The sequence below is a fragment of the Rhipicephalus microplus genome, unplaced genomic scaffold (assembly GCF_043290135.1).
Source record: "Rhipicephalus microplus isolate Deutch F79 unplaced genomic scaffold, USDA_Rmic scaffold_23, whole genome shotgun sequence".
NCBI lineage: Eukaryota > Metazoa > Arthropoda > Arachnida > Ixodida > Ixodidae > Rhipicephalus > Rhipicephalus microplus.
This window is the reverse complement of record NW_027464596.1, coordinates 2,620,133-2,633,179: the sequence shown is the minus strand read 5'-3', so window position 1 is coordinate 2,633,179 and position 13,047 is coordinate 2,620,133. Positions and strand designations below refer to the sequence as shown.

The 13,047-nt window shown below is 45.0% G+C and overlaps 1 protein-coding gene across 5 annotated transcripts in view; it reads left to right on the top strand.

Moving 5' to 3' along the window:
- LOC119169334 (decapping and exoribonuclease protein) overlaps nucleotides 1–13,047 on the top strand; it is a 143,971-nt gene that overhangs the window by 86,657 nt on the left and 44,267 nt on the right. For 2 of the 5 annotated variants that reach the window (XM_075884005.1, XM_075884004.1), the window contains exons 2-3: nucleotides 87–204; nucleotides 557–3,087. The exons of 2 other annotated variants lie outside the window; for them this stretch is intronic. In XM_075884005.1, the coding sequence (XP_075740120.1) occupies nucleotides 132–204; nucleotides 557–1,824 (1,341 nt within the window). In that variant the 5' untranslated portion in view covers nucleotides 87–131 and the 3' untranslated portion in view covers nucleotides 1,825–3,087. Of the gene's footprint in view, nucleotides 1–86; nucleotides 3,088–13,047 lie in introns of those variants that run through there. One more of the 5 variants, XM_075884006.1, reaches the window with a different exon arrangement.

Here is a 13,047-nt window from a genome sequence, read left to right as displayed (position 1 = left end):
GCCCTCTATCCATTTCCTTTTTGTTGTACTTCATTGCAGAGGGTAGTTAGGGCTAACAGCTTCCTTTTTTGTCCTTGCTCATGCAGGTGTACTGCTTCAGCTGCAGCGCTGATGCACCAGCACGGGCAGCCATGCAGCACCTAACCCAGTTTAATGGGTATTATGGCTGTGGATGGTGCTTGCATCCAGGGGCAGCTGTGAATGGTTAGTAAAGATGTCGCATTACTGCATAACATGGAGTCAGATTTCTGACTAGATATGTTGATCAGAGTTTCTCTCTTTTTTAGCAATTTTTATGTAAACATTCACCTTGTTTAATGTATCTGGGGTTGCCATTTCTCATCTCAGAGGCAAAAATGTGCTTTATGTCGTAGCGATTCTATGTTTCCAAATTCTGGCACATAGTATGTTTTTCTAAATGTGTTCTAGAAGTAAATTCTCAGAAATATCACTGAAAACAAGTGTGCCATTTACAATCAAGCTTAGCTGTGCGAGATTTTACAAACTTCTAAATTTGTGAGGTTCTCTGTTTTTTTTTCTTACTATTGCCAAACAGGAACTGTCAAGTATCCTGTGGACACTGTTTCACCTGACAGGACAGCAGAAGGCACAAAGGAAATCATGGCCAAGGCTGCTGAAGCTGGAAGACCAGTACAGGGAGCAAAAGGCATCACGCCTTTGATTAATCTTCAGCACTTTAATATAATCTGGGGCTTTACTCCAGATTATATGCATTGTGTGCTTCTAGGTGTGGCACGGCAGATGACGGAGGACTGGCTCTCTAATGTAGGCGAGGAATATTACATTGGGGCACCACAAACTGTGGCAGTATTAGATCAACGTTTGTGCTCTATAAAGCCGCATAGCTGTATGCCACGACTTCCCCGCTCAGTTTCTCTGAGAAAGTATTGGAAAGCCTCGGAGTGGCAGCAATGGCTACTGTATTTTTCATTGCCTTGTCTGGAAGGCCTACTTCCACGGCAGTATCTTAAACATTTTGCATTGCTTGTGAAAGGTATTGCCCTTCTTCTGCAGGACACAGTGTCCCTCAGTGACATTTCTGTAAGCACAGACTGCTTGGTAAAGTTTGTTGTCGACATGCAGTTTCTCTATGGAGAAAAAAACATGACTTTCAATGTACATCAATTGTTGCACATGGCTCAGAGTGTTCTGAACCAAGGACCTCTTTGGGCACATTCATGTTTTGCTTTTGAGTCTAACATTGGCCAAATTAAGCAGCTGGTCACATCAGCAAAAGGTGCCCCACTGCAGATTGTAGAGCGCTTAATGATGGCCAGCAACTTCAGGTATCTAAAGGCTTCAGCTAGCCCTTGCACTCTGAAGTTTTTGACAAAAGCTGGCCCATCAAATAGTAAAGGTGGTTTACTGCTCAGCAAACCCCGAGCTGTGTCTGACCAGCTGCTTCACCTTGTGCAGGACCATGTTGGCAACATCGTTAGGGGCCGTGTCATGGAACATGACCGAGTGATTGTATCACCGGGTGTTCGGTTTCACAGTGAGCAGTACTCAAGGCCGAACAAAAGTGACAGCACTGTATTGCAAATATATTTGGGAACGTGCTTGAAGTTGAAGCACATTGTTTCTATTAGGGATTCGTCAGGAAATGTAAGGATTTTTGCACTGTCAAACAAATTCTTGTCACGTCGTGCATTTGGCACTGAGCACATAATGAAATCAGAGGATGCGAATTCCCAACAGCTAGTGGAGCTGTCTGCCAGTGTTGTCCCTTGCAACTATGTAGAGGTCAATAGAAAGTGTTTTTTTCAGAGAATTTCTTTGAAAATGCTCTCTGGTGGTTGTTAAAGGGACGCTTAAGAGCAACATTGAATTAGTTTCATCATTCTATAAAAAGGTCTCATCATATAAAAATCGCACCAATACCTTCTTATACCTACTTTTTGTACTTTTTGTCAGAAACACTTCACATCTGTAAAATTAGTTTTTTTTGTTCCTTGTGTGTTGTGGCTTTATTAATAATTCACTGCTCAAGCCACCTTCTAAATTACAATGATATGAGTAGAAACCTCAGATGTGTACACCGCATTGTCATTGCATGTCAAGCTGTTAAATGAATGGGCTGTTAAAAAGAACCTCCACATGTCAGTGAACTGCAGGTGTAGATGTTTGTGGATTGTGCAGTGAAACAGTTGTTTTTAGAGGAAGTGAGAAATGCCATTTTCAATTGATTTAGCTATTGCCAATTTGTGCAAATTCATGCTGTATACTGTCGAGTGCCTCTTGAATTACTAATAAACTTCATGATTGTGAGTATTGACAATTCTCATTGTTTAAGCCCAGCTTTAGCCCTGTCTCTGGGTGTAAACATTTTGTATTATAAAAAAAAGAAGAGAAAGTGTGCGCTGTTGTACAGTACAAGGTTTAATGTGCACTGGGTTGGTCAAATGTTCCCAGGCAGTGCTGTCATAAGATTACAAGCGTAGCAGCCTGGGAACGTTTGAGCACCCCTTTATATTTGAACACACCTTGTGTGTTCAGGGTGCATGCAACTCTTCAAAATTCCTCCCTTTTTTCTCTGTATCCTTTGTACATGTATGTTTCCAAATTAAATAACAATAAAACCATTGAAATAAAAAAGAACATATTCGAAGCCTAAAAGTCTAGGAATTTGTCTATGAGCTGCTTCTTTGTGCTTAGGCAGCAGTGTAGATTCACCAAACTTCATTTCAGCACCAATATGCTTTGTTCTTCAGGGCATTAAAAATATGAAACACTGTTAATGAAGCGATAGACACCTACTGTGGCTTAGGTGCTGGCTCCCTTCTGGTGTTGCACTGTTTTCTTCACGACATTTTTTATTGTTCATTTCCCCACCTGTACGTCAACCTTGTCGTACATTGTCTCTTTCTCGACTTATCTCTCTGCTTCACTATGTCTCGTGCATTTATGCCACAAAATTGGTTTCCCCATCATGTGAGCAGCATGTTAAGTTAGTATACTCCAACGAAGCAAAGCCTAGTTTATGCTTAAAAAGTCTCCGCAGCTAATCTGAACATTTTTTGTGTGTAGTGAACTACTTCTTGTGGAATAAAGGCTTCACTATCACAAGCACTATGTTCATTATAATATAAACTTATTAGAACTAGTCAGAATGTTGAAATGCAGAGCACCCACAAAAATATTCTTTGGATATCTTCTTTAGTCCTTCGAAAACCCAAGACACTGCCTTGAATTCCCTTGACTTTTGTTTTTTGAAACCTGTATAAACAGTCTCTACGTCATATTTCTCTATACTACATCTTAATTGCTCAATGTATTGGCACACCACTTTCAAGTACAGTAAAGTCTTAGTTATAATCAGAAGATACAAGCCTCATGATTGAATGTTTCGGCTAGTTAGAGTTCTCAGGAAACCACGAAGTGGACCACCACTATAATCAGTTCAAGCAGCTGAGAACCGTCCGGTATTGCCTAATGGTCCCAGCAGCATCCCAGGGTGAAACCAGTAGCCTGCTTGAACCAGTACAGAAAACCAGCAAGCATCCTGCTGGTACCAGTAGAGCCAGCAGACAGGGTACTGGTCCCAGTAAAGAACCAGTAGGCACCCCACTGGAACCAGCAGAAAACCAGTAGGCACACTGCTGGAACCAGTACAACCAGCAGGTAGCTTGCTGGGACCATCAGCAAACCAGTAAGAACCAGTAGGCACTTTGCTGGAACCAGCAGAAAACCAGTAGGCACCCTGCTGGAACCAGTACAACCAGCAAGAAACCAGCAGATTAACTGCTGGTTCCATCAAAAACCAACAACTCCCAACAGAAAACCAGCAGGAAATTTTCACCTGGGACTGCACTCCGACGGTGTGCCCTTGCTTCTGCCGTGCGCTTCAAGTTCAATTTCTTTATGCAACGGTCAGTGTGCACAACGGTCAGTGTGCGTGGCTAACTCTTCTGGGGGAAGTACTCCAATCTCTTGTAGGACATGCTCAAAGCTGGCATGGCCTTTATTATACCACAGCATGGCAATAGCTGTGGCTGTCTCCACAGATGTCCTGGAAGCAAATTTTGTTTTCGGACACAGCAGCTATATTTTACTGTTGAGAGACTCGGCTGCGTTTTGCGCCTTTCCATGGAGGCACCGAGTCAGGAGCTTCTCATCAGTAAGGCGCTTATAAGTAGGCATAATTGTCAAGCCCTGTGCTTTAGTCAACAAGGGGGTGTGGCCTGGTGTAGGCTCCCCCAGTGCTTCGGCACGCCTATGCTTACACCACGAGTCTAGTCCAGCAGGACAAAATTTATGGCTACTGGCTCCATCACTGAAGCAAGAATGAAAATAGGAGGTCCATATAGCAGTGTACATGCTGCAAACACTGCCCTTGTTATTTGTTACAGCTATTTGATAATATGTCTGCAGCTTCTGAATGGCTGTGACTTTTCCACTCGTGGCAGTGGTGTTGCCATTTTTCGCAAAGCAGTGCCTAGGGGTTTTGAGACGTGGTTGGTGCACTCTTCTTTTTCAATGACAGCATTGCCATACAGCTTTGCCTCACAGACAGCAGTGTAGGCCTTGCTGTCGCCATCCCTAAAAAAATTGAATAGCAGTGAGGTATTTTATAACAATGTCCTCTGCCATATGCACACTGCTGCTTCAGATTCCATTGCATGGGATGAACACTGTGTTTTTTTTTTCACATACAGGGTGGTGAAAGGCTTCCCATATTTCTTCATCACCACCTCTGTTCTTTTGTATACTGCAAGCGAGGTAGTAATTGGAAAGGACCTCAAAGTCAAGGCAAAGACCTGTGTCCAGGGACACAGCTGTGCCCATTCCGTTGTGGCTTTTATGGCACCTTTTTTGCCAAGTGCCGTCAAACATGACTGGCACATCGCCGCCGCCGACGGCGCCCTTCACGATCCTTCGTGGCTCTTCCAAGGTTTGGCTAACAGCCTTCATAGCAGCACAATGGAGCTTCTTGGCAATACCATGAAATGTCTTCTGATGCATTGGTTTTGGCATGCCGATGATCGCACAAAATCGCGAAAGCTGGTCATGTCCTGCACCTATGGCACGCGCTGCCAAAACAGCCTGCACGTTTGTGGCGAAGCCATCGTGCGAGCTACCGCTGTCAGAGCGAATGTTCGCGCTGGGATCACCGCACTCGCCGGCCGAGTTGATCCGCTTCGATGTATGCGTAGACTAAAGTACAGACTGCGGGCATTCAGCATTGTCACAACATAGCTCTAAGAAGGAAGAAAGTCCTTTGCATTTCTCAACTACTTCTCGGACGGCGAGTTTCCGTTCGTGGCAAGCGGGGCATGCCAAACCTGCGATCAGTGCTATCAATGCGCCAATCTCGCACAGCAACGTGCTAGCAGCGTAAGCACCAGTCGACCGTGCCTCACTTTTGAAGAATTCCATCTTCTTCTGTGATGCGCTGACGAACTACAGAGCAGCTTCGATTTCAGACATGTGGTTGCCGATGTCGTGGTGACCGATGTCAGCGGTAGGCCTAACCGGAGAATCGGCGGCGTCGTTCGCGGCTGTCATTCTTCGGAGCGGTTTACGTCGTTTTCCTCGGTATTTGTACCGAGTTCTGTACTTTCGCACGTTGGAACCGGTCTTTTTCGGGCTTGTCACCTCAAAAAAAAAAAAAAGAACGCAGAGTGAACACGGAAAACTACTGCTAGCAAGAACGCGTGGCAGCGGTGATACGGCTTCACTACAGGTTCGTTCGATTCACCTGCACCACGAGAACCAGTTCACGAATTGCTGCACCCTACAGTTCGATTCAGCGGTGCAGCTTAGCGCCCTCTGCACACCGCCGTTCGTTTCAAAAAGTGCGAGAGAGGTGCAGCCTTGGTTCACGTTTTATCCCGCGTTTTATTGCACCTCTGGTAGTGGGGGTGCCGGTACAGTGCCAGCGTGGTGCAGCGCAAGCAGACGATTGCAGCAGCAGCAGCAGCAGCAGCAGCAGCTCTGGCATCGGCGATGGCGGTGAGAACAAACGTAGACGGCGTGGAAACGCTCCTGACACCTATCCTTAGCGAAGACGGAAGCCGAATTCCACAGGGCGACGGTTTTGCCTACAGTGCACCAGGTAGGCATACACCTGTTTTGTCTGCTGATTATTATTCATAGCGCCTGTGTTAATTAGAGCAATAAGTATGTGAACGTTTCGACACCAAATTAGGCTGGATGCCAGTGCTCTGCTTGGTATTCGGACGGGCGTGTAATGCGCATCTCACATATTTTGGCACCACAATCGCTTTGCAGGCTATTGGGTGGACAGCATTTGTTAATACAAGGCCGTTTAACAAGGCTTTAAAAACGTGAACTGCGATGTGTTGTGTACGATTTATTGTTTGTGCATAATGTTACTATGGGCATGTTGAGAAGTTTTAATGGCCACGTTAGAGAGATTTCAGGGTAAGCAAGTTAACCCTAAAATATCTCGCAAGCACGCATACAGGGTCAACAGTTTTGACGTTGCCTTCCGTCGTCTTTTGCGGAGCCTTTCAAATCCTTCCATTCTTCACATTGTGGTTCTTTGTTAGGTCCTCAGTATTTTTTATCTCAATATATTCGCGATCTTCACAATGTTGTGTATATTAAATGGCGGTTCAGTGTGTAAAAAAAAAAACAAGGTTACTCCATAACCACTTTTTTTTTTCAACAAAATAATGCTCGCAAGTCCCAAGCAGTTCAATTACCCTAAATTTAGTACGCAGTAATACAAGTATTTAAAGGTGCAAAATATAACATTCTTTTAATATTTTGTCTTTCATGCACATCTGTGGTTTCATTATTTCCTACAAGATGTACAATTTTGTCAAATGAAATGGCATCATGCAACCTTTCAATCAGCAACCAAGCCTTCCTGAAGCATAACTCTTGCTACATTTTCTTTATAGATGGAACAGTAATCACATTGGTTTTTGAGAACAATGGGCCACAGCGACAAAACTGTGATGGCCATGACTTTGCTAGTCAACGTTTGTCAGACGTTCCACTTGTGGCACCCAGCCAAGCTAGTGAACATCCTTCAGAGCCTGAGCTGTTGAGCTGGCAAAAAACAAGATTTTTAATTAACAAGTATAAGGAGCTTAAAAATCTTGTCGGCAAAAAGGGTGGGTTTCAGTAAGTGTTATTTGGAGTAATTGTGAAATACACCACATGTCTAACCTATACATGTTGTTTCTCACACATGCCAAGTCTTTCTGTTTGTGATCATTGTATTTTTGAATGTATTTCTTTCAGCACGAAAAAGGCCCTGTGGCAAACACTTGCCGAAATGATTTCTAGAGAGTTTGAATCCGTGTAGCCCGCTGCAAGTACAGAACAAATGGAAAAGTCTCGAACGGGCTTACAAACAGACCAAATCAAAAAATAACCCTTCAGGAAGTGGAAGGGTGTCTTGCGAATTTGAAGAGTGAGTACAGGTTATATTCAGCTATTCATCACCATATTACCAATATTTTTTTATTTCTAGAGAACTGAGTGATGTTCTAGAATAAGAACATCACATCACCCCGACAGTATTGATTACCCCAGGAAGGGTGAATGAAAAGAACAGGTAAAGTTATTGTACGTGAAATGTAAATATTTCATGTTTGTGAGGTTACATTCATTTCAGGGACAGCCACAATGCAAGCAGGCCTAATGATCATCCACCAGTAAGTGCATCTGAGGATGCAGAACCTGCCAGACCAGAAGGTGCGGCTGCTGCCTATTCTGGCTCAGAAGAACCTGCGGAACACGAAGACCCAGCTGCAGCTGAAGAAGCGTCAAGCCAACCCCTTAAAAAAAGGAAAAGGGTGGATTGCACGCCAATTCAATGTCTCCTTCAGGAATTTAGAGAAAGCCGGAAAGAGAGGGAGGAGCGGTCGAAGGCAAAGATGAGCCTTCTTGAACGCCTAGTGACTGCTGTAGAAAGCCAATGTAGAAAAAATTGCGAATAAATTGAGATGAATCAAAATTGTTTTTCTTAGACAACTTTATAGTTGACTCTTTCATACCACAAATTCTTCACCACATTCTCACTTCACACTATCGTTCATAAAATACTCATAGAAGCACTAACAGTGCTTTTGAGCAATAGCCTTTCTCAGACATTCACTGTATGCAGCCAAACTTCGGCCTGTGACATCATTCTCATCATCATTTCCAACTTCTTCAATCTCTGCAGCTTCTTGGAGCTCAATAAGGAAATCTGTTCCTTTGTTGCATATGTTGTGCAACACACAAGCAGCCATTACTATAAGGCAGCACTGTTTGATTGTAGCAGCGTCAAGAAAGTAAAGCCTTCGAAACCTTTGTTTCAGATGACCGAAAGCATTCTCAGTGGCAGATCTCTGCTGCGAGTGGCACTTGTTATAGCGCTTTTTCCATGCTGGAAAGGTCTGTTCATTATCTCGGTATGGTGTCAACAATCACGGAAGCAAGGGGTATGCAGAGTCTCCAAGCAGGTAACTATCTGCACACTTCGTCTGAGCTACCTCGAAGAAAGGGCCTTCACGAAGCACCCTGGCATCGTTTGCAGATCCAGGAAATCCTATTAAAACGTCAATGAACTTGTTCCTGTCATTGCATATTCCCTGGAGCACCACAGATGGAAATTTCTTGCGGTTAAAGTACGAATGCGGCGACTCCTCCGGCTTCTTAATCCCTATGTGGCAACCGTTCACACAGCCTATGGTGTTGCGTGGACCTTTACCTTCGCTCCTTAGCAAAAAGCCAGTCTTGATCCGTTCTTGCTCACGACTGTCTGGCCAAGAAATGACTTCTTCGCTTATACTGAGTAAAAAGTTCAATACGCGCTCAATGCACGTGCGCACTGACGACTCAGATATATCAAATCTATCGGCAAGGGAGTACATACTCGACTGGCTACCGAGGTAGCTCAGCACTACTAAGCAAGTCTTGTTTGCACTAATCCATGGGCGACCACCAGGAGAATCTGGGAAGAACGAGGACGTCTGGTAGCGGGCGATGAGATCCCCGAACGTTTCCCGTGACAGCCGAAACATTCGTTTAAACTTGAAACCAAAATACCGGTCAACAACGTCCTCACAATACCTTGGCATGCGATTTCGGTCCAATCTCGCCGATTTCATTGCTATTGCTGCGACTAAGTCATCGTACTCTTCGTCGCTGTCAGAATCCATCAGCTCCATGGCGACTTGCACGACAGTTGAAAGCAGGCCAGAGTTCATCTTCGTACAGAAAAGCTACAGGTGTGAGAATGTTAATTCACGAATGAAAACAACACACAGGGACGCACACACGACACACACGCACCCTTGTTTGGAACACAGCAGAAGACATGGCACTACCACTGCACTTCGGGATTCGATTCTGCGTGGCGCTGCTATCCGGCTGCGTCGACACCGCTGCTACTCTTCTGAACTAGCCACGCACCCATCGTGCACCTATCGGGCACCACCATAAACCGGTTCCAAGTGGTGCAGGTGAATCGAACGGACCTTACAAGTACGGAGTGCTGCCCGCGCTGCCGTCCAATGGCGGCGCCGCGCTTGTAGGCGCGCAATTCAAAACACGTGACGGTCACGTCTTCTTTCTCGTTTTTCTTCTATTCTCCGAGAACATACGAGACAAGCGGTCATTGAATCTTAGAGGAAAGGGATGACTCTGCGAGCCCCAATGATTGCAAATGGCGGGTGGTGCTGCCCAACCGCGTCGCAACAATGCAAACGGGGCGAACTTTTGCGACTTTCGTTGAATTTTGGTTTCACCGTTGCTCACTTAGGCGCACTTTTCAGTGACTTTTCGTGCAAACTGCGGCTTGATATTTACAGAAATAAAGGTTCTTATACCAAAGATGACAATGCAAAGTAAACCAAGAAAGTGATTTTTTAAAGAAAACCGCAACTTTTCGACCCTCGTCTCCCCTTAATACGTCGCAAACACAGGTTGACCAACTTACGTTTTTGTCTAAAGTTTATGATATGCGCAGGTATCGGTACCACAAGTGCGTGTCATATATATAAAAAAAAACATTTGTATGACACAATCTCACCCGATTTTAGAACTTACCTTGGCCTGTTTTCTAGTCCAAAGCGGCACTTAACGAATGTCATGTATATCAGCTTTGATTCGACCTACTAGGTCATAGTACATACTGCACGGAATTATTACGAAGAGGTGAAAAAAGACAAAGCCAACGATGAAATGGGCCACGAAAGCATGTATACATTCCTGAATCCATTCTTTGTTTTTTTTCTAGCCGTATTGTATAATATTATACCACATATGCGGGCTCATAGATAGAAATAGGTTCGCATGCCATTCGCGACCAACGAGCATAGTCGCGATCTGGGGCCTTCTATCACCATCGAAGATCAATCGAATAGTGAGGACAGAGGTTCTAAGAGGTTCACGTACGCAAACACACGACGGAGCGAGTTAGTTCGATCACAATCGTCTTCGCTAAGCGCACAGAAAGCAGGCACAGCTCCACAAATGACTACTACGAAAAAATCAACTCTAATTTTTTCTCCATGCTTGCGTACGAACGTACAGTACGTACATAACTCTTAAGGCATGTGCACGACGCAGTCAACAGTTAACTGAATTGTTCACAGGAGTAAGCTTCATGGGAAGCATAACAAAAGCAATGAACAGTAGCTTCAAACACACGCCGCCACTTGTAATCGTTTTATCTAGCAAGGCGGAACAGGCTTTAGAAGATAACGCCACGCGTCATGAAATGCGAAGGCGCAGTCCTCAAGCGCTCACATTGCAATCCATCGATTCCTCACAAAGATGACAACGAGCGCGCATCGTACCTTTTCGGCGTCTGCTAGCTCGAAACCTGCCCAAAACCACGGTGTAAGAATAGTTTAGGTGAGAGAACGCCACCGCTCTTCGCTTCGCGACAAAGCTCTGCTTCTGAAACCCCTCGGCAGAGGCGCTAGCAACTAATGCCCCGCCGGCGCAGCAGAGCCGGTAGAGCTCGAAGCCACCCTGCTCAAGCTCGGTAAGTAAGAAGCCAGTTTGGCCTAGCTATGGCTCCGAATGCAGCTTTTATGAAGCAGATCGTTTATTAAAATATGTTCTTTGACCTTTCTGCCTTAAAAAATTTATGATTGAATTCATTAAGCATGAAGCATTCTGGTTTATGTAGCAAAGGTGAAGCAGCGTGTCTGTGGCAATGTCCCAGTTGTCTGACCGATATTTGCGGGGGTGACTGGAAGTTTCTCTAAAACTGCCTACTAAGTCAAGAAATCTGCGTAATATTTACACCTTTGTCACAGTTGTAGACGGTCAAGAGTACATGCTGAGTTTCTTTTCCGCCACTCGCGAGCGCCTTATTATGCAAATAACATTAGCGTTGGTGGTAAGCGAGCAAGAAATTTAGAGGATGAGAGCGCTGAGACGCTGAGAGCGCACAATCGGCATTTATCATGGCTATCGTCACATCATTTAGCGTGTTTGACAGCTCGGAGGCCCCATTCTTCGTACTGCAGTATCGTGACAAAACATCAGGACATACTACCGCCTGGCTTCAAACTTGGGATCATCCAGCAACTGCGCCATGGAGTCTTCGTCAACCTTACGTGCGCTTATCAGTTCCTGGAATCTTTAAGAAGGCACGCATGTCAACGCTAGCCCTGAAGCAATCGACTTTGCGTCTGTTGGACGAAAGGTACTTCGACCGCATACATGTTTACACTGATGGCTTCACTAATTCCAGCAGCTCTACAGGAGCAGTGGTTGTTCCATCTGAAAATGTGTTGCTTCAGTACAAGTTTTCTCACACCAGGACGTCGACAGCAGCAGAGCTCGCAGCACTTCAAGGTGCAGTAAAGTACATTCTTCGCCAGCAACCTAACCAATGGGCCATCTTTCGCGACTCCAGGTCAGCCTTACAGTCACTACAGTTTGTTATGCAGTATGGATTAAATGAACAATCAGTATATCAGATAAGGCACGACTACCACGAAGCGCTCACAGAGGGTCACGATATTGTATTTCAGTGGTTGCCGAGTCATTGCGGAATCATCGGCAATGTCCGCGCGGATGAAGCTGCTCGATCGGCTCATGACTAAGACCAACGCACGCCCATACCACTCTTGAGAATGGACGCTTCAAGGCTACTACAATCACTTGCTCGCCGTATATCTCTCCTTCAATGGAATACGCAGGGTTTCTCCAACACGCACCTGTATTCGATCGACCCAAACTTTCAACTTCGTTTGCCATCCGGGCTCCCACGATGCGCTGAAACTTTACCGTGTCGCATGAGGTTGGGCGTGGCATTTACGAATTCTTACTCTCGGCTCCTTGGAATGGCGAGCACTTCGGCATGCAACATCTGCGCCTGCGAGGAAACGCTTGAACACATTCTATGTCATTGCCCAGCATACCAGACCGAACGACGTATTATGGAAGCCAAGCTCTGTCAGCTGGATTCACGACCGCTTACAGAAGAGAAGATCCAGGGACCTTGGCCGACGGCTTCCCATACGCGCAAAGCCACGAAAACCCTCTTGTACTTTTTAAGGACCACCATACTTCACGACCGCTTGTGAAAGAACTGTGCGAGACCGTGCTGTGTAGTCTCGAGCTGACTATTCATGCTTCTCTTTCTTATTCCTCTTCTTTTCTATCTCTTTCCATTCTATTATTCTCCTTCTCCCCCACCCCAAGTGTAGGGTAGCCAACCGAGCCAAGCTTGGTTAATCTCCCTGCCTTTCCTCTCTGTTTGTCTCTCTCTCTTTCTAGGGGATGAAAGTAACCCACATAGAACGTTAGCTACATCTTGGCAAAAAAATCGGCTACTGAGTTGCAATATCCCATTAAACACTTTTGCTCTGTGTAACAATTCTCATGTATATACATCTTAGTATTCGTTATGACTTTTTTCTATACTTCATGACATAGACACACACATTTGTGTGGGTGAGAATCCTAAATTCTATATATTTGGATTAGATCAGCAGTACATTTATAAATGAAACACTTTACATACAAACACAAAACAAAGGGTACATCACTGTACACCATGATCACAGTGTACATTAGCATTATTGCACACATATTACTCAT